At 44.0% G+C, this 18956-nt stretch overlaps 1 protein-coding gene across 2 annotated transcripts in view; it reads right to left on the bottom strand.

Moving 5' to 3' along the window:
- The window catches only part of TCERG1 (transcription elongation regulator 1), a 737036-nt gene that overhangs the window by 22490 nt on the left and 695590 nt on the right, over nucleotides 1-18956 (bottom strand). For both annotated transcript variants that reach the window (XM_069244676.1, XM_069244675.1), the window contains one exon: nucleotides 16408-16508. In XM_069244676.1, the coding sequence (XP_069100777.1) occupies nucleotides 16408-16508 (101 nt within the window). The remainder of the gene's footprint in view (nucleotides 1-16407; nucleotides 16509-18956) is intronic.

Below are 18956 nucleotides of genomic sequence, written 5' to 3' on the forward strand. Positions count from 1 at the left end.
GAAGCCGATGACTATCATGGGCTCCTGGCTTAAGGTACCAGGTCTTGAACTACAACTGCTGCATAACCACACCAGTGTCATTGGACCTGGCGAACGGGTTCATGAAATCCCAGGTCATCAGTGGTTTCTTCTCTGCAGCTTCTTTAATAAGATTATTTATTTATAAAGACAAAAAGTGCTTTCCTGGAACAGTTTGTCCAGGAGCTAAACCCGTGTATATCACAAGGAGAACTCTTCAAGCCTTACAATGTCCCATCCAGAGAAGGAAACAAAGCATTCTGAATTTTCAATAGTCGTTGAAACGATCCACATTAATCCGATGTTGAGGTAAAGAACATTTATGACACTAGTTAGTAAGTACGAAAAGCAGTGGCAAAGCCAACAGGTGTCACATTTGAGATCTACTGGCTTTGTCAATAATTTTAACCATGCTGGGAGGCAGATAGGGAAAGAAAAAAAAAAAGCCAACATGGCCGGCCACAGAACTTTGGTTGGTGGTGTGGGCACCAAGAATGCACACACCTACAAAATGATCCACACATTAAATTGTTTTCCTCTTTTTGGTTACTGATTCGAGTTGGAGGGGCAGAATTGCAGAGGGGAGAGAAACAACATGAGGATAGGGGACGCAAATACAGAAGCCAGGCAGAAACAACACAGCTGTCTGAGGGGGGGTGGGCAACATGGAGCATGAAGGTTGGAGAAGCAACAGGGAGGGCACAGGAAGGGAAGAAAACAAAGCAACATGGAGTGGTGTAAGCAAGCAAACAAGGGTGCAGCATGGACTTAAAGCGCACAGGAGAACAACTCAGAGCGTGAAAGCATAGGAATCAGTGGCTCAAAGGACAATGCTGTGGAAAATAAAATGTTTACAATGTTATGAAATGCGCTGACAGAAGTGAGCAAACACGCTGAATGCTAAAAATCTATCTACTCATGGAACATTTAAAAAAAAAAAAAGCGTGGTTTAATTTTTTTAAATTATAGTGTTAGCAGTAAGAAATTAAATGTGCATGTAAAATTGTATGAAACACCCCAGATTAAATGGTTTAAAATTGAGTGCATGGGAGAGCAAATGAAAAGGAATCTGTGTAAACCTGTAAAATCAAAGACATCAGAGCAAAGAAAAAAGGTTTTGAAAGCAGAACTTTTTAATGTTACGAAAATAAATTGGTGGGAGAAATGGGAAATCCTAGAACAGGATTATTTTTTTTTAAAAGTTTGACGGGAGAAGCTGCTTTCCAGGTGCACTATCAACATGTCGCCAATAAGGCTTCAGCCAAAAAAATGAATAAGAGGAAAGCTTCAGGGTTTGCAACGAGCATTAAAGCTTAAATAGCCTACAGATTTAAATAAAGCCCTTTTTATAAAAGGTCGAATGTGCCAAACATAGCACCGTCAAAAAGATGCATTTTTCGACAGGTACCAAGTGGTGCGCAGAAAGGTAAGTGAAATATGGGCCCTTTAATTTGTGTCCAAGATTGACACTGCATGCAACTTTTAAAGGACTTGGAGCCTTATTAGGAGTTTGGAGTTGGGCACTGTGAGAAATGTCAGGAGTTGTAGATCTGACCTTTGGCAACAACTTAGGGATGCAACTTGCTGGTAACAATGCACTTACAAGTTAATCAAGGAAGAATTGTATTTAACAGCTTCCCTTAGTTCGATAACATGTCTGACAATAATTCTTGGTTCCTTTAGCTTTCCCTTTTGTTAGTTTGTTCATGGATTTAGTGTACCACACCTTTGTTATGTTCACTCACCTCTCACTTCCCTTTTACCCTTGTTGCTTCCTGGTTTTCACCTTGTACCGTGACCAAGAGTGAGGCCATCTGCTGCCCAATGTTAGTATCCAATGCCTGAACTTTGCCAGTATCCAGGATGACAACTGTTCTCTTGGCCATTACTCCTGATGAGATTTCTGGTATGCTTGCTGCATACTGGGCAGAAAAATCATTTAAAACTGAGTCTTCATGTTATTCTAGTTTACTTGACCTGTCCAGTTCTTGCAGTACTCTAGCTCACTCCTATGTATTTTACAGAGCCAGTGTTGTGTTCTTCCACATACCCCGAAAGTCCAGTCTGGGTTTTGCACTCTCTAAATGGCCACAGCAAGTGCCCCAGTCTTTTCTTTGTCACTTCCCCCATTTTGCCCTTCCTTTTTACTTGTGAGGAAGTAGGCTATTTAAAACATCCAGCGTTCTGGGAGAGCCAGGACTCAGTAAAGTCACATATTTGGTCTACAGCTTGACACAGCCTCTGAAAGAGAACGAGAGAGTGATTACAGTAGTCAAGCCTAGACAGAATACCTGCCTGGATTACAGTCCTAGGAGTTTGTGTATGAATCGGAACTCTTCCTAGGCACAGCTCAAAAAAGTGATTTAGAGATCAAACTTATACCAAATATGGAAATTAAAGATGGTCATGAAATCACTGGCCTCTCGCAAATAGATCTCCCGACTGGTAAGTTTTGCTTCAATGCTTCTCCAGACACTTCACCTCCATGTTAATGGGGGGTGGTGGTTTGAGGTGTTTGTCACCTTAAGCTTCCAGGATGCTGATACAGCCACAACAGAATGAACTGGAGAATTTGAAAAGACTGGACAATATCATCTATCCTAGGCTGCCTGGTAATGGGTATCCAGTGACAGATGGCAGGCTCATCAAAATGCTTCATTCAAATCTCCTGAGCCTGCTGGAAAAGCTGGGGGTTCTACCTTCATGATTGGTCATTTGATGCAACTCTGATTAGTTGCCGATATCCAAATCTTGTAGATGAGCTCCCCGACCTTCTAGGGAAGCATCTGTTATCGAAAAATGAAAGTCAAATCTGTCGATAGATTTGTCTGTTGGATCAACCATGGAAGTGCTGTCCCTTCTTTGGAGTAATTTTAATTATACTGTCGATAGATTCTTGAGTTTGCATCCAGTTTGTCCAGTTCTTCCTGAAATTGTTGCATTCAAAGCGGCAATAGGGGACTAAAGGAATTCATGAAGACATCATTCCTTTTAGGGATCTGAATAGGCTAACCAGAACAGACTTTTTCTCTGTAATGTGCTTGCCAAATGTATTAAGTTTACTCAGCCTTTTGGCTGCTGCCTCGTCTTTTACAGTATCTAATAAAGCACCAGGAACATAATTTTTCTGGGTGGTCAAAGGGCTGATTTTTTTGGGTTTAGAGTAAGGCCTAATTTATTGAAAAGATTTTGACAAATTCTGGTTGATGTATTTGCAGTCTGGTGTGAAGGTGCCTTTATTAACCAGTAATATAGGTATTGAAAGACTTGGTGTCCCTTTCTGTCATAGGACTGCAGCTACTGGGGCAAGGCATGGCAGCCAACTACTACACATCTTAAGAATTTGTGGTGCTTTGGTGAATTGGAATATGGAAGAAGGCATCCTGGAGATCTATGGCTGCCATATAATCACAATTATTGATTAGTTAAAAGGATGTCTTTTATAGTAACCATGCAAAATGACTTCCTTAAATAGTTGTTTAGCTTTTGTAAATTTAGAATGGATCACCATTCCCATGAGTATTTTCTTATATAGAAAAAAAGTGAGTGGAAAACCCATTGTTTCTGACTGCAAAAGACTCGTTCTGTGGCTCCTTTCTGAACACTGCCAGGATTTCCAATATAAAAAGATGGATATGCTTTTGGGATGTCTTGTGGTGGAGTTGGGGGGTAGTATCAGAATAAATTCCAATGTATCACCGTAAGAAATCAGGTCTGATACCCAATTGTCTGTTGTTACTGATCTCCATTCTGGTAGGTAATGTGAAATTCAACCTGTAGGAAGTTGGCTCTGTATATACTATCTCAAAGTGAGAGATAGTGTGCACAGAGTCCAAGGGTTCCCCTTAGAGGAAAGATAGTCAGCAAAATTAGATAATTCTAATGCTCTATTTTGTGGTAGTGTGGTCGAGCAGTAGGCTTATCAGAGGGTAGTGTTAAGCATTTGTTGTACACACGCAGGCAATAAATGAGGACACACACACTCAAAGACTTAACTCCAGGCCAATAGTTTTTATATAGAAAATTATATTTAATTTATTTTTAGAACCACAAGTTCAAGATTTGAAGAAAATACATAAAATGCAAGGTACTTCACCACACAGGTATGTTAGGAATTTTAATTAGAGCAATAGCATACACAGTTTTTGTAAAAATGGCAATAAGCTATTTTAAAAGTGGACACCGTGCAAAAATCAACAGTTCCTGGGGGAGGTGATGGTTAGTTTATCAGTTAAGTAAGACACATACAAGTCTAAGTTACTGGGCATAGGCAGCCCACCGTTTCGGTTTAAAGCAACCCCAAAGTTACCACACCAGCAGCACAGGGCCAGTCAGGTGCATAGGTTAAAGAGGTGAAAAAAACACATAGGCACCTATGAAGAACAGGGGTGCTCCGGTTCCAGTTTGCCAGCAGTTAAGTGCCCGCATCCTCAGAGGGCAGACAGGGGGGGGGGCGGGGGGGGGGGGGGGTGTTTGTAGAGCACTGGGGACACACACACAAGTAGGCACACAAATCACACCCTCAGCGGCACAGGGGAGGCCGGGTGCAGTGTGCAAAGCAGGTGTCCGGTTTTGCATTAGAATCAATGGAGGGACCCGGGGGTCACTAGCGGTGCAGGCAGGGCACAGGGGGGCTTCTCGGGCCAGCCACCAACTGGGATAGGCAGAGGGTCGCCTGATGGTCACTCCTGCACTGAGGCTTGGTTCCTTCTGGTACTGGGGGCTGCGGGTGCAGTGCTTGGTCCAGGCGCCTGGTTCCTTGTTACAGGCAGTCGCGGTCAGGGGGGGTCGTCTCAGGTCACTCACGAGGTCGCAGTCGCCTGGGAGTCCTCCCTGTAGTGTTGGCTTTCTGGAGCTCGAGCTGGGGGCGTCGGGTGCAGAGGCTGAAGTCTCACGTAGGTGAACAGTGCCGCCGTTCTTGGGAGTTTCTTGGTCCTTCGATTCAGGGCAGTCCTCTGAGGTTTCGGAGGTCGCTGGTACCTGTCGGATGCATCGCTGTGCAGGTTCTTTGAGTCTGGAGACAGGCCGGTAGGGCTGGGGCCAAGTCAGTTGTCGTCTCTGCAGGGCTTTCAGGTCAGCAGTCCTTTGTGTAGGATGCAGGAATCAGATTTCCTGGGTTCTGGGTCGCCCCTAAATACTGAATTTAGGGGTGTGTTTAGGTCAGGAGGGCAGTAGCCAATGGCTACTGTCCTGGAGGGTTGCTACACCCTCTTTGTGCCTCCTCCCTGTGGGGAGGGGGGCACATCCCTAATCTTATTGGGGGTATACTCTACTCTCGAGATGGAGGTTTTCTTAAGGCAGGGGTCACCTCAGCTCAGGGGCACCTTAGGGGCAGTCCTGACTTGTGGGTGGTGACTCCTTGTTTTTCTCATTATCTCCTCCAGCCTTGCCGCCAAAAGTGGGGGCAGTGGCCGGAGGGGCGGGCATCTCCACTAGCTGGGATGCCCTGGGGTGCTGTAACAAAAGGCATGAGCCTTTGAGGCTCACCATCAGGTGTTGCAGTTCCTGCAGAGGGAGGTGAGAAGCACCTCCACCCAGTACAGGCTTTGTTCCTGGTCACAGAGAACACAAAGGCGCTCTCCCCATGCGGCCAGCAACTCGTCTGGTTGTGGCAGGCCGGCAGAAACTGGTCAGCCTAGGAGTCGGACTGGTATTCAAGGGGCATCTCTAAGATGTCCTCTGGGTGTATTTTACAATAAATTCCACACTGGCATCAGTGTGCATTTATTGTGCTGAGAAGTTTGATACCAAACATCCCAGATTTCAGTGTAGCCATTATGGAACTGTGGAGTTTGTGTTTGACAAACTCCCAGACTATATACTCTTTATGGCTACCCTGCACTTACAATGTCTAAGGTTTTGCTTAGACACTGTAGGGGCATAGTGCTCATGCACATATGCCCTCACCTGTGGTATAGTGCACCCTGCCTTAGGGCTGTAAGGCCTCCTAGAGGGGTGACTCACCTATGCCACAGGCAGTGTGAGGTTGGCATGGCACTCTGAGGGGAGTGCCATGTCGACTTAGTCATTTTCTCCCCACCAGCACACACAAGCATTGAGGCAGTGTGCATGTTCTGAGTGAGGCGTCCCAGGGTGGCAAAAGACATGCTGCAGCCCTTAAAGACCTTCCCTGGCATCATTTACAAGGGACTTATCTGGGTGTCAGGGCTGTGCCAATTTTGGAAGCAAAGGCACAGTTAAGGGAAAGAACGCTGGTGCTGGGGCCTGGTTAGCAGGGTCCCAGCACACTTTCAATCATAACTGGCATCAGCAAAAGGCAAAAAGTCTGGGGGTAACCATGCCAACGAGGCATTTCCTTACACAACCCCAGACAAATGCTGGGGATAATAGTTTTGTAACCAGCGCCTTTAACTTATCACTGCCTTTTTACTGAATGTTTAGCCTGCAAGTCTTCTTGTTTTCTTCCCTGGGTTTACTTTGTGTAAGTTGCTGATGGGCGTTGTCTATGCGTGTACTGAGACGATATAGTTGCTGAGAGCGTTGATATGGTTGATAGCGATATGGTTAATAACCTCCCCTGTAAGGAAATTGCCCTCTGGGCTACAAAAAGGCAACCCCTCCCATTGTAGACTACCCAAAGATCTTGCGTTGTCAGTCTGAATCAATTGTAATGCATTATCAAAATGCTTTCCAAAAAGAGCTTCATAGTAATATGGTAGATCAAGACCCTTGCTTTCTACCTCCGGTCTTAAAGAAGTGGCCCCTGTTTCCTTAGTTCCCAGCATACTGCAAATTGTCTGAAATCGTGGCTAGAATGCCCATAGCACAATCTATTATCTCCGACAATACCCATTCTTCTTAAAGGATTTTGTTTGCCACCAACTTAATCACTTGTGGCAGACGGTCAATTTATGGTCCTTTATCTGATCAGTCGGTCATAATAACCAAGTATTGCTAATGAATTAGCTGCTCAAACTGTGATCCTTCCCATAGAAGAGAAATGTTTTCCTACGTTGGTATCTGCCCTATCAGGTGGCACAGAAACTGGTGCTGATGGACTCTGAGTGATGCTGGGCTGCCTGTGTCACCACTGAATCAGGTGTTAAGTGTACAATTACGCAAACTGGCAAATCGACTGGTGCTTTACACTTTGTCTAATTGTGGCAGTACCACTGCAACCGTTGCACGATCTTTCACTGTTTTAATGCCTTCCTCTCAGATATAATCCACAATAGGAGCTGCTCTGTTTTGCAGGAAGGTTCTTTAAAATTGTACAATAAACAATCTGATTGCTTCATGGGCATTGGGAATCCAAACTGTTTTGCTGATCTTTCTAAAAGGTTAAGAAATTCTCTGATATTTTCAGGAGGAGAATCGACCAGTTGTGGCACTAGTGGGATAGGACTGTAAATAATTATCCCATTCAGCAGCAACATCTTGCCCTTCCTTTATTACTTCTCTCTCTTCATCCGTAGACATATCATTCTTTGGAATGACTTGATTGTGGTGTTTGCCTTAAATTAGGTACTGGCAGTAAATAACAAGCTGTTTGCCGAGTAGACAGATGTACTTGTGGCGATTGTGAATATCGAATTGTGAAATCAAAGCTCGTCTAGGTGAGGGTGTTGCTGAAGGCTCTGGGAACCGCTTATCATAATCCATAAGAGGGAGTCTGAAGTCACTGACTAGCACACATGTCCTCGTGGTATTGTTGTTGCAAATAAGATTTATACTCATCTGTGTATTGTACTTCTTGTAGTTCCAGTTGAAATGAGTAATATTCCTCTCCATATTACATACCCCCTTCATCATCCTGTTTACATGTAGTTCTGACGGGCTATATGCAACACCAAATGGCCCATTATCATCAATCGTCTCCATTAAAAAGGTGACTTGGGGGTGGGGAGTGGTTTCTTATTTGGAGAAGTACACCGTCGTATCAATGAAACTATTTTTTTCCATTTTTCTACACCTTTGTCTTTCGTCAGTGTCCTTGACAAAGAGGTTTTCATGGATTTAGTCCTCAACGGTGCTGTTGATTTCGCCATTGACAATGTCACAATCAATGCCACTGTCACCACCTTTGCCATCAACGGCATTGTCACTGTCTGCTGTGTTATCGATGATGAGGATGTTATAGTCAGCTAACTGATAGTAATTGGTGTCGTAGCTGTCGAAGACTTTTTTAGTCGACCTGTCCATTGTTCAGGTGAAATTGATTTTTTTTATTTTTATTTCAACAGCACCTAGGTAGATGTAGTAGGGTCAGATTTTGATTTCTCTGAGGAACAAATATGTTTTATGCTTATGAGTGTGTTCTCTAGATGGAATTCACTCCTTTGAAAACCCATGGTGAGTTTATTTCAAAGCCTTCTTTGGAGTTTCTTGTGGCAGTTGACCTATTTTCTTGAAGAATCCTCACTATCTTCCTCAGAGACTGAGTCCTGAAGGCGCTTCGGTGAAGTCAGAACGCTCAAATATGAAGCGTATGACCTCATAAAACTCACGGAGTTGGGAAGGGGTCACTTGGGCTCCCAGAAACTCTGGGAGTTGCGGAATTGATCCAGACCCAGGCTCCGAGGACCGAGGCCTGGAACGACTCTCCTTTTCCCTCTCCTTGTTGGCCGATGGTTGGGGTGAAGTAAAAAAAAAATGCTTGTTCTTCTTCGACTATAGTGCCTCGTCATACCAGACTCACCCAAGGACTTGCAGTCAGACGATGAAGAATGGTGGTTCTGTGATTGTTCTCGGGACCTTCCTCTCGGCCAAGATCGGGAGCGACATGAAGCCGAGCACCAGGCCACAATGAGCTTTAGGGACCCCTCCCTCAAATCTTTTCTGATTCATAGCTCGGCACTCTAAGCACAATTTTGGGTCATTGTTGCGCTCCAGACAACACAAGCATACGTGGTGCGGATCCGTCACACACATCGCCCCCACAACATGATCCGCAGTGCTGGAACCTGGACCTGGGTGACATCTCGACGCACCAGAAGTGCGACAAAGTCGAAAAAGACCAGTCAAAAAGTGGCTAAGGGATAGCTCTTCTTTGGATCTGCACTGGCTGGCACGGAAAGAAAAGAACTGACGTCAGCCGGCCAGAGTGGTGCATATTTAGCTCCTGAAAAGTCAGATCTGGCGTGCACGGCGCTGACAACAGACACAAAGCCAACCGACGCCACCTGATAGTGCGCAGGGGTACTGCTCAAGAAAAATCTCTGGATTTAGACTGACGCCTGGGGGAATTTTAAGGTAAGGAATCTGCAATTAGAAGTCTATCAGATTTTGCCAAACTGTGGAAAATGTGCCTGGTAATTGGTCTTTTCCATCTATAGCAGATCATCAGTTTCAAGACAGAATTTGTATTAAGGAATCTTATCCACTAAAAGAAATGAGTTGAAGGATGTTCACAAATTAAGAACTAACAGTGGCAAGGAGTATACGGATGGAATAGTTTCTTACCTGTAACTCCAGTTCTCTCGTAGGGGTATTTCCATGATAGTCATAAGCACTGAATAGTTCCGCGCGCCTGCGGGGACCCCGGAGCACTGTTGTGTAATATATTCTTAAGTGCAATCATCAGCTCCTTGACAAAAAAGGTCTGTGAAAAACACTTAAGAATAACAATGTGCAGCCTATGTGAACAGCTACACAGGCCAAATTGTTAGAAGAAAAAACAGTTGTAGTGTAAATTCACGTTTAAACCTCAATTTATTCTATAAATACATAAATAAATACATTCTCATATTTTATTTACACCTCTCATGAGAATAAAACAATGTAGGGCAGTGTAGCCCATAGGCTGCCATTATACAGAATGAAAATAGAGCTGTGCCTTTAAGAAAGTAAAGTCTTCCTGTTTCCCATCATGCACAGCAAAAGGCAGTTGCCTCAGTTCTTTTTTGGAGGCTAGTAACCGGACATGAAGAAACAAAACATTTGTTGGGAGTACCAACCTCAATAATATTCATGTTCTATGTCAACTCCACCGGGGAGGAGGGAGGGTTGCTTATGACTATCATGGAAATACCCCTACGAGAGAACTGGAGTTACAGGTAAGAAACTATTCCTTCTCTCGTAGGGGATTTCCATGTATAGTCATAAGCACTGAATAGAGTAGCAAGCCCATCCCCATAACCGCGGTGGAGTAGACATAAGAATACTGAGAAAACATGAATCATGCAAACAAATTCTTGAGCAAGGCCTGTCCAACCTGCGCATCTGCCCTAGCGTCTGTATCAAGGCAGTAATGCTTAGTAAAGTTATGGACCGACCTCCAAGTGGCAGCCTTGCATATTTCTGCCAAAGGGACATTTCTCATCAAGGCTACAGTAGCTGCTTTCCCTCTGGTAGAGTGGGCTTTTGGCCTACCACCAAGGGATTTGTTTGCTAACTGATAACATAACATTATACATGAAACAATCCACCTGGATAAAGATTGTTTAGATGTGCCCAAACCTGTTCTGATTGGGCCATAGTTAATAAAAAGCTGTTGTGATTTTCGTAAGCTTTTTGTCCTGTCCAAGTAAAATTTCAAGACTCTCTTTACATCCAGAGAGTGCAGAGTTCTCTCAGCAGGAGTAGCTGGATTCTGAAAGAAAGTCGGTAATGAAATTGTTTGGTTCACATGGAAGTCGGAGACTACCTTAGGTAAAAATTTTGGATGAGTTCTCATTACCACTTTCGCAGAATGAAAAACCGTGTAGGGTTCCTGAGCACAAAGGGCCTGGATTTCGCTGACCCTACGCGCTGAAGTGATTGCCACCAGAAAAGCAGCTTTCCATGTGAGATGCTGCAGCGATGCCTTATGTATCGGCTCGAATGGCGGCAGCATCAGACGTGATAAGACAACGTTCAGTTCCCATGGAGGAGAAGGCTTTCTAATGGGAGGAAAAACCTTCTTTAAACCTTCTAGGAAATCCTTAATAATCGGAATCCGAAAAAAGGAAGTTTGTGAAAGACTCTTTCTGTATGCCGTTACCGCCGCCAAGTGAACTTTTATTGACGACAGTTGTAAGCCCGATTTTGACAAACTTAACAAGTATGGCAGGATAGATTGTTCTCCACAGGAAACTGGGTCAATGTTGTTGTGTAAACACCAAATGCAGAATCTCTTCCACTTGCTTGCATAGGCTGATCGTGTGGAAGGGCGCTTTGCTTCCTTCAGAATTTCCATACAGTCCTGAGGTAGGTTCAAGTGTCCATATTGCACTAGCTCAGGAGCCATGCTGCCAAACTCAACGATGAGGGGTTGGGATGAGATATCTGCCCTCTGAACTTCGTGAGAAGGTCCGGACGATATGGTAGCCTGATGTGTGGTTTGAGTGACCGGTGAAGAAGGTCTGGGAACCACCACTGGCGTGGCCACTCCGGAGCAATTAGGATCATTTTGGTCTGAGCATTGGACAGCTTCTGGAGGACCGCCGGAATCAGGGGAAGCGGTGGAAAGGCGTAAAGAAATGCTCCTGACCAGCTTATCCACAGGGCATTCCCCAGTGTCCCTGGATGGTAATATCTGGAGGCGAAGTTTTGGCATTTTTTGTTTTCTGGGGTTGCGAATAGGTCTGTAGAGGGGGTACCCCAGAGTGCGAAAATGGAATGAACGACGTCGTCGTGTAGTACCCATTCGTGGTTCTCGTCCATTACCCGACTGAGGGCATCCGCTTGAACATTCTGGATGCCAGGCAGGTGAGTTGCCACTAGCGACAGGTTCCTGGCTAGAAGCCAATGCCAGACTGTCTGAGCCTCTCTGGATAAAATTCTGGACCTGGTGCCTCCTTGTTTGTTCACGTAGTACATAGTGGCCACGTTGTCTGTCTGGAGAAGGAGAGTTTCCGTTCTCAGAGAGGGAAGGAAGGCTTTGAGCGCAAGGTGGACTGCGCGAAGTTCCAGCAGGTTGATTTGATAGAGACTCTCTCTCTCTGACCACTCGCCTTGGACTCGAAGATGTTCCATGTGCGCCCCCCATCCGAGCAGTGACGCATCTGTTACGATGGTTTGAGATGGAGGCCGTTGTTGGAACGGAATCCCCACCAAGAGATTGCTGGGTAAACACCACCACTTGAGGGATTGTAGGGTATGAGGAGAAAGAAGGACTTTGTTCTCCCAATCGTCCCTCAGTTGACACCACTGATCCTCCAGATTTTCCTGCAATGGTCTCATATGGAGGCGAGCATTGGGAACCAGATGGATACAAGACGCCATCGAGCCCAGTAGAGAAGCTATTATTCTTGCAGTGGCTTGAGGTCTTTCCTGCAGTTGTTTGCACTTTTGGAGAATCGATAACTGTCGTTCCTCCGAAGGAAACACCTTTCCTAGCCTGGTATCTACAATGGCCCCTAAGTAATGCAACCTCTGAAAAGGTGTTGCTGTAGATTTCAGGAGATTGACTTGAAGACCAAGTTTTTGCAGCAGTTGTAGAGTCCATTCGAAATGTTGTTGTGCCTCGAGACAACTGGAGGCCTTTATGAGCCAATCGTCTAGATAGGGGTAGACGAATATTAGCTGTTTCCTCAAGTGGGCGGCTACTACCGCCATGCATTTGGAAAAAGTTCTCGGCGCTGATTTTAGGCCGAAAGGTAGAACTGCAAATTGGTAATGGCGTTTTCCGACGGTGAACCTTAGGAATTTTCGATGTTTCTTGGTTACTGGGATAGGAAAGTAAGCGTCGCAAAGATCTATCGCACAGAGCCAGTCGCCCTGACGCAGATGTGGGTAAATTTGGTGTAAGGCTAACATCCTGAATTTTTCTTTGCGAATCCATTTGTTTGCTGTCCTCAGATCTAAGATGGGACGAAACTCTTGTTTGTCTTTTTTCGGTACAAGGAAATATCTCGAATAAATCCCCTTCCCTTGTTGGTTGATGGGAACGGGTTCTATGGCTCTTTTTTGCAATAGGATATTGACCTCTAACTGTAGAGCTTCGAGATGGTGGTTGGCTGTTTTGGGTGGAACAGATGGTGGAGAACTGGTGAATCTGAGAGCGTAACCATGTCTCACAATATTCAATACCCAGGCGTCTGTTGTGATGCGTAGCCACTCGTCCAGATGATTTGAGATACTTCCCCCTACCGGAGTGGATAACGGAGGAGGGGGAAGCAAAGATTCAGGGCTTAGACGTGGGAGCCTGTCGAGTTGCCTGAGTTTGAGGTGTTGAACGACCCCTTGTCGACCTTCGCTGAGTGGAGAAACCCCTTTGATACTGCTGTTGTTGCTGCTGCTGGGAGCGCGAAGACATCCAGTGTGGCGACTGATACCGGTGGGTGAAAAGTCGTTGTTGATATGGCTGGAAAACCTTTCTTTGTTCTTTCGGTCTTTCCATGCCTACCGCTTTCAGGGTATCTAGTTCAGCCTTCATTCTAGCCATCTCGTCATCGGCATGAGAACCGAACAAGGTGGAGCCCGAGAAAGGCAAGTTTTGTATTCTCTGCTGCGCTTCAGGTTTGAGTGATGTAAGTCTCAACCATGCATGCCTTCTGAGCGCTATCCCGTGTGCATAATTGTGTGCGGATAGCACCGAAGAGTCAGCTGCAGCACTTATAATTTGGTTAGAAACCATGGCTCCCTCACCCACGACCTCCAGGAAATCTTCCTTTTTATCCTTAGGAAGATGTTCCGCAAACTGCATTAAAGAGTCCCAGAGGGCACAGTCGTATCGCCCTAATAACGCAGTAGCGCTGGCTGCCTTCATCGTGACGGCTGCAGTAGAACATACTTTTCGTCCTGCAGCATCTATCTTTCTGCTCTCTTTATCTGGAGGCGAAGAAGAAGACGGTGAGGTTGAATGCAGTTTCTTTGCCGCTACTATGACCACCGAATCAGGTACTGGGTCCGACCTCAAGAATAGAGGATCTTGTTCTGGTGGACGATATTTTTTAATAAGTCTGGAAGGAGCAGACTTTGTTGCGGCCGGTGCAAGGAAAATATCCATTGCTGGTTCAAGGAGACCTGGAACCAGTGGAAGCAAAGGTCTGGAAGATGTCCTGTGATGCAAGGTCTCGAAGATCACTGACGTCGATGGGGCAGGTACCGCCAGCGGGATGTTCAGCTTGGTCGCCCCTCGTACTAAGACCTCCTGGAACGTATTCACATCATCTATGGGGGACACTCTCGGGGACGGTGAGTCCGATAGGGTTGGAGAGTAGTCCCGTGTAGACGAAGAAGAACGCCTGTGATGTGAATGCTGAGATCTCTGTGATTCATGACGGTGCCAAGAGGAAGAAGAGCGTCTAGAGGAATGTCCCGAACGTCTTACAGACCGCGTTGGAGTCCTCAAAACAGACTCTGAAGGAGGAGCCGGAAGAGGCGCCGTAGGTGTTACCGGCGTCTGTGGCAATGGTGATTGTCGAGGAGAGAGTTGTGGAGACGCTGGAAGGAGGATGAGTGAAGCCGAGGATTCTGAGGTTGTATAAACCCTTCTAGGTCTTTTTGATTGTCTCGACGTCGACACACTCCTCGACGTCGAAGTACGGTGACGGCGAGTGCCCTTCGCCGTCGATTCTTCTCGCCGTTGAGAATCTCGACGACGACCTTAGACGTCACCGTGATGACGGTGAACGCCTACGACGTCGAGCACCCCTCGACGTTGATCGCTCTCGCCGTGTCGACGGCGAGCCGGATTCAGATCTCCTCGACGTGGAACATCCTCGCCGTGTCGACGGCGACCCAGATCTCGACGGCGAAAGTCCACGCCGTCTCGACGGCGAAATCGTCGTCGACGGCGAGCGATGTCTCTTTCTCGCCGGCGAACCACTCCTCGACGGCGAGCATGTTGGAGCCGTTCCTTGCCTTGCCTCGACGTCGACGCCCTCGACGTCGTCGGAGACCTGTGCCGTTTTTGAGCCGGTCTGGTCGGAGTTATAGAGGAAACAGTGTGAGCCCTGGTAGAAGACTGACCTTCTCCTCGCTCTGTGGTAGAATGACCACTTTTCCTCCTGTCCTCTTTCGCCTGGAGTCGGATCTTCTCCCTGTCACGAAGGGTCCTTCTGGAGAAGGTTTTGCAGATGTCACACGACTCCGGTTTGTGGCTGGATGGAAGGCAAATTATGCAGACCCGATGTGGATCTGTTTTGGCCTTTTTTCTGCCACAAGAAGGGCATTTGTCAAACAGTGAAGGCATTTCTGAAGTAGAAAAACCTCAAAATTCTGTCAGAATCTAACAGAAAAAAGTAGAAAATGATCACTCAATGTTAAAAACGTCGAGTGAAATTGAAATTCAAAAGATTTTAAATGAATTTCTGTCACAAAAGGATTTTGTGAGGTAGAGCTCAATGCTTCAGGGTCCTGTCAGAAAGGAGCCGGAAAAAAGAACTGAGGCAACTGCCTTTTGCTGTGCATGATGGGAAACAGGAAGACTTTACTTTCTTAAAGGCACAGCTCTATTTTCATTCTGTATAATGGCAGCCTATGGGCTACACTGCCCTACATTGTTTTATTCTCATGAGAGGTGTAAATAAAATATGAGAATGTATTTATAGAATAAATTGAGGTTTAAACGTGAATTTACACTACAACTATTTTTTCTTCTAACAATTTGGCCTGTGTAGCTGTTCACATAGGCTGCACATTGTTATTCTTAAGTGTTTTTCACAGACCTTTTTTGTCAAGGAGCTGATGATTGCACTTAAGAATATATTACACAACAGTGCTCCGGGGTCCCCGCAGGCGCGCTGAACTATTCAGTGCTTATGACTATACATGGAAATCCCCTACGAGAGAAATTAATGTTAAACTGGCCAGACATTTTCAAATGAGAAGGCATCACAGGGTGACGGAAGATTCGCAACAAGTGGTGTAACAGTGCAACCTGAGGCAAGAGCATCACTTTTTAATTCATTTTAAGCATGCTCATGTACTAAATAGAGTTATGATTCAGAGAATGAGTTTCTATAGTAATTACAAGCTGCTAACTTATGGAAGTATGTAAAGTACTAATATTTGATAAGGTCTGAAATTTTAACCAACGAGTTACACAAACAAGAGAACAATTGTGGTGTATTTAAACCCAAAAGGCAAACTGTGATAGAAGTACAGTGCACACCTAAAATGTTTTCTTTCAAAAAGCACAATTTATTGCTTTGTTTCAGTTTCTATTCAGTGTGAGCCAGGTTTAGCTGCAAAGAGCTGTACATTGGACGTTTAGCAATACATTTGGCTTGCAAACAGATTTTGATGCAGGATTTGAATTTTACATGCAATTCAAGGAAAATAATTGTGGAAGCTAAACACTTTATAAAAATTTAAAGATGTAGTACTTGGGTCCTGTCTCATATACCAATAATAAAAGTTAAAAATGACATTTTCTACTTTTTAAAAATACTAATATCACAGAAAAAACACTTGCATGGATGCTAGAACACTGGATTACAGAAAGCACTGCAGCTGATCACACTTGTAAGTGCTTAATTACTGGAAAATAGATATACGTACCGATAAGTTATAAATTTGGTCTCTTTTAGAAGTGTCCTAAAATCAGCCTTTGCAGTAATATATTTATCTCTGATATATTCTTCAAATTCTCTTTGCCTTTTCTGGTGTTGGGGGGGGGGGTTAAAAAAAAACATTTGTAATAAATTATATATTTTTTTCAATCTGTATATTTGTACGTTTAAGATATATACAAAGAATACAGCAACATCGTTAGCCTGTATTGATGGGCAAAACTATAAGACAACTTTAGGAAAAGAAACAGATGTGGTTCAGCCCGACCTCCTCACCCCAAAATAATTACAAATCACATCCATTTTCTCCATCTCACATCTACAGCAAGCCACTCAATGGTTGGTGACAGTGTCTGACCGACAGAAGAACTGACAAGATAAAGAGTGTACTCCTGTTAAAAGTACTTACTGTCCAACTTGTAAAACAATAATATGTTGATAAACATTTGAAAGACAAACCAAAAAAGGTCCATCAATTTAGACACTTTATTTAGCACAATTTACTTTACATATTCATTATATCCTGTTTGAAGGTATGCTTAACCATTTTGGCTATCAAAAGTAGTACATTATTTTATTGGCAAAGAACTGCATTTGCTCTGAGAAATCTAGTAAAGCAAGATGAAATTTACAAATATATTATTTGCAAAAAAGCATACACCATTGTGATGTTGTCCACTTTTGTTTGGTGCAAGCACTCTGTTTCCTAACTATTAGGGCAGTGTACGCTGAGCAGCTGTGGGAATAAAAGGGGGGCAAACTACACTTGAGTCTGCAGGACCAAGCATGATAGTTAAACAACTTACCCTACGAGTGATCACTAGGAGGAAACACTACCCAGACGGCTCTTCCTTTCCAGGGCACAGAGAAAGAGCTGTCAGAAGAGGAATATTAACACTTGTTCTAAAGTTTCTCTTTCTGAACCCCTTGAGTGGGAAGCTGTACATAAATAACCCAGGTGAAGCTTAATGTATGTTAAGCCGTTGATGTAAAATGTTATCAGACAAAACAGTGCTTGCTAACCACTAGGTTGGAACAGTTTCCAAAGCATTAAAGTGAGATTTTGTGAAGGTTTGAGTGCCTTGAGATTTAAAACCCGTTTGTGTACTATGAAAGCATAGTTTGTTTTAAGGTATTAAAAAGTATGTCTTAACTGTTGTCCCATATCCACTCAAAGGGACCAGAGTATAATATTTCGGCAAGAATAACTGACTAGTGGAGGTATGAGGGCACAAAGTGATATAAGGATTTGACAATGAAAACTGAAAAATGTGTCAGACCATTGTCCAAGTTGGATTAGGCTAATACGCTTAGAAGCCGTGTGTAGTAGTTATCACTAAAAAGATGAGGGCAGCAAGCTACGTGCCAATACCACGTCTAGTCAGACCTTAACTGTTGGGCATTTCTACTAGACAACATAGGGAGTTCAAAATCAATTCCCTGCAAGTGTCAGGCTGCAGACTCCTCATAACTGATAAACTATGCACTATTTCCAACTGGGTTAAAGCTGTGGCAACTCATAGTGCCTTATTGAAAACAAAGAAGCTTTAAGTAGTAAAGAGCACAGACATTGCTGCAGATGAGAGATGGATTTGTAAACCATGTCACTTATATTACATATATTATGAAGAAGGTCATCAATCCACTCATGATATAGAAGAATGACAGGAGATTTGGTCAGTTTGGATTATTCAAAACTATTTCTAGAAAACACAGGCTTAAACTGTGCATCTCCAGTAGAATCCGGGCTCAGGCATGCAGGGTAGTCCAAGTGGCTACCGTGCAAATTGCATAAATGGAAACATTACTATGAAATGCAAGCTAAGTGGTAAAAGATGGCATGAATTACTTCTGAGAGGAGGTATTTCAAGGAGCAGAATCAAAGGAAAACTATTATTCAGCAAACTAATATTGCTTTAGGAGCCAGCCAGCCTTATAGTTATCTGAACAGAAAATACATAATTTGAAAGGTTGGTGTAAAGTAGGCTCTCTGGTGATATTCATATTTGATATTTTTCTTTCCTACAATGGAGATTTGGTTTGTGAAAATATCTGTGTGTAGCACAGGTGTGTTTAGTACTGTTATGAAGATCAAACATACTTGTATCATAATGCAGAAGTGTTGTCTTTAAATTATCCTAGAAAAGAATGTGTATGTTTGAGGCAACCAGAGCAGTTGTAACACATTATCAATTATGAAGACATAACTATTTTTACAGGAGTAGAAAAATACAAGTATGCCATCTCTTTGGAATCGAATGACAAATGGCTTTTACAGTGATGGCTGGCAACAATTAAGCCACTATGTTTATTGCCCTCTACTCTTCCATAAAGGAGTGCCGTCAGACTTAAAAAATTAACATATTAAAGTTACTTTTTTATCATCTCTGGTTATTGTAATTAAATTATGATAGTGCATATTTGCACTCTTGTCCAATACAAAATATGGATATAAAAGTATGTTCTTGCCTAACTACAACCAAAGGGCAGCAAGTGGTAGAATAATGACACTATAAATATACCAACTGCATTTGTCAA

Source organism: Pleurodeles waltl, chromosome 7 (genome assembly GCF_031143425.1).
Source record: "Pleurodeles waltl isolate 20211129_DDA chromosome 7, aPleWal1.hap1.20221129, whole genome shotgun sequence".
In the NCBI taxonomy this organism is placed as follows: domain Eukaryota; kingdom Metazoa; phylum Chordata; class Amphibia; order Caudata; family Salamandridae; genus Pleurodeles; species Pleurodeles waltl.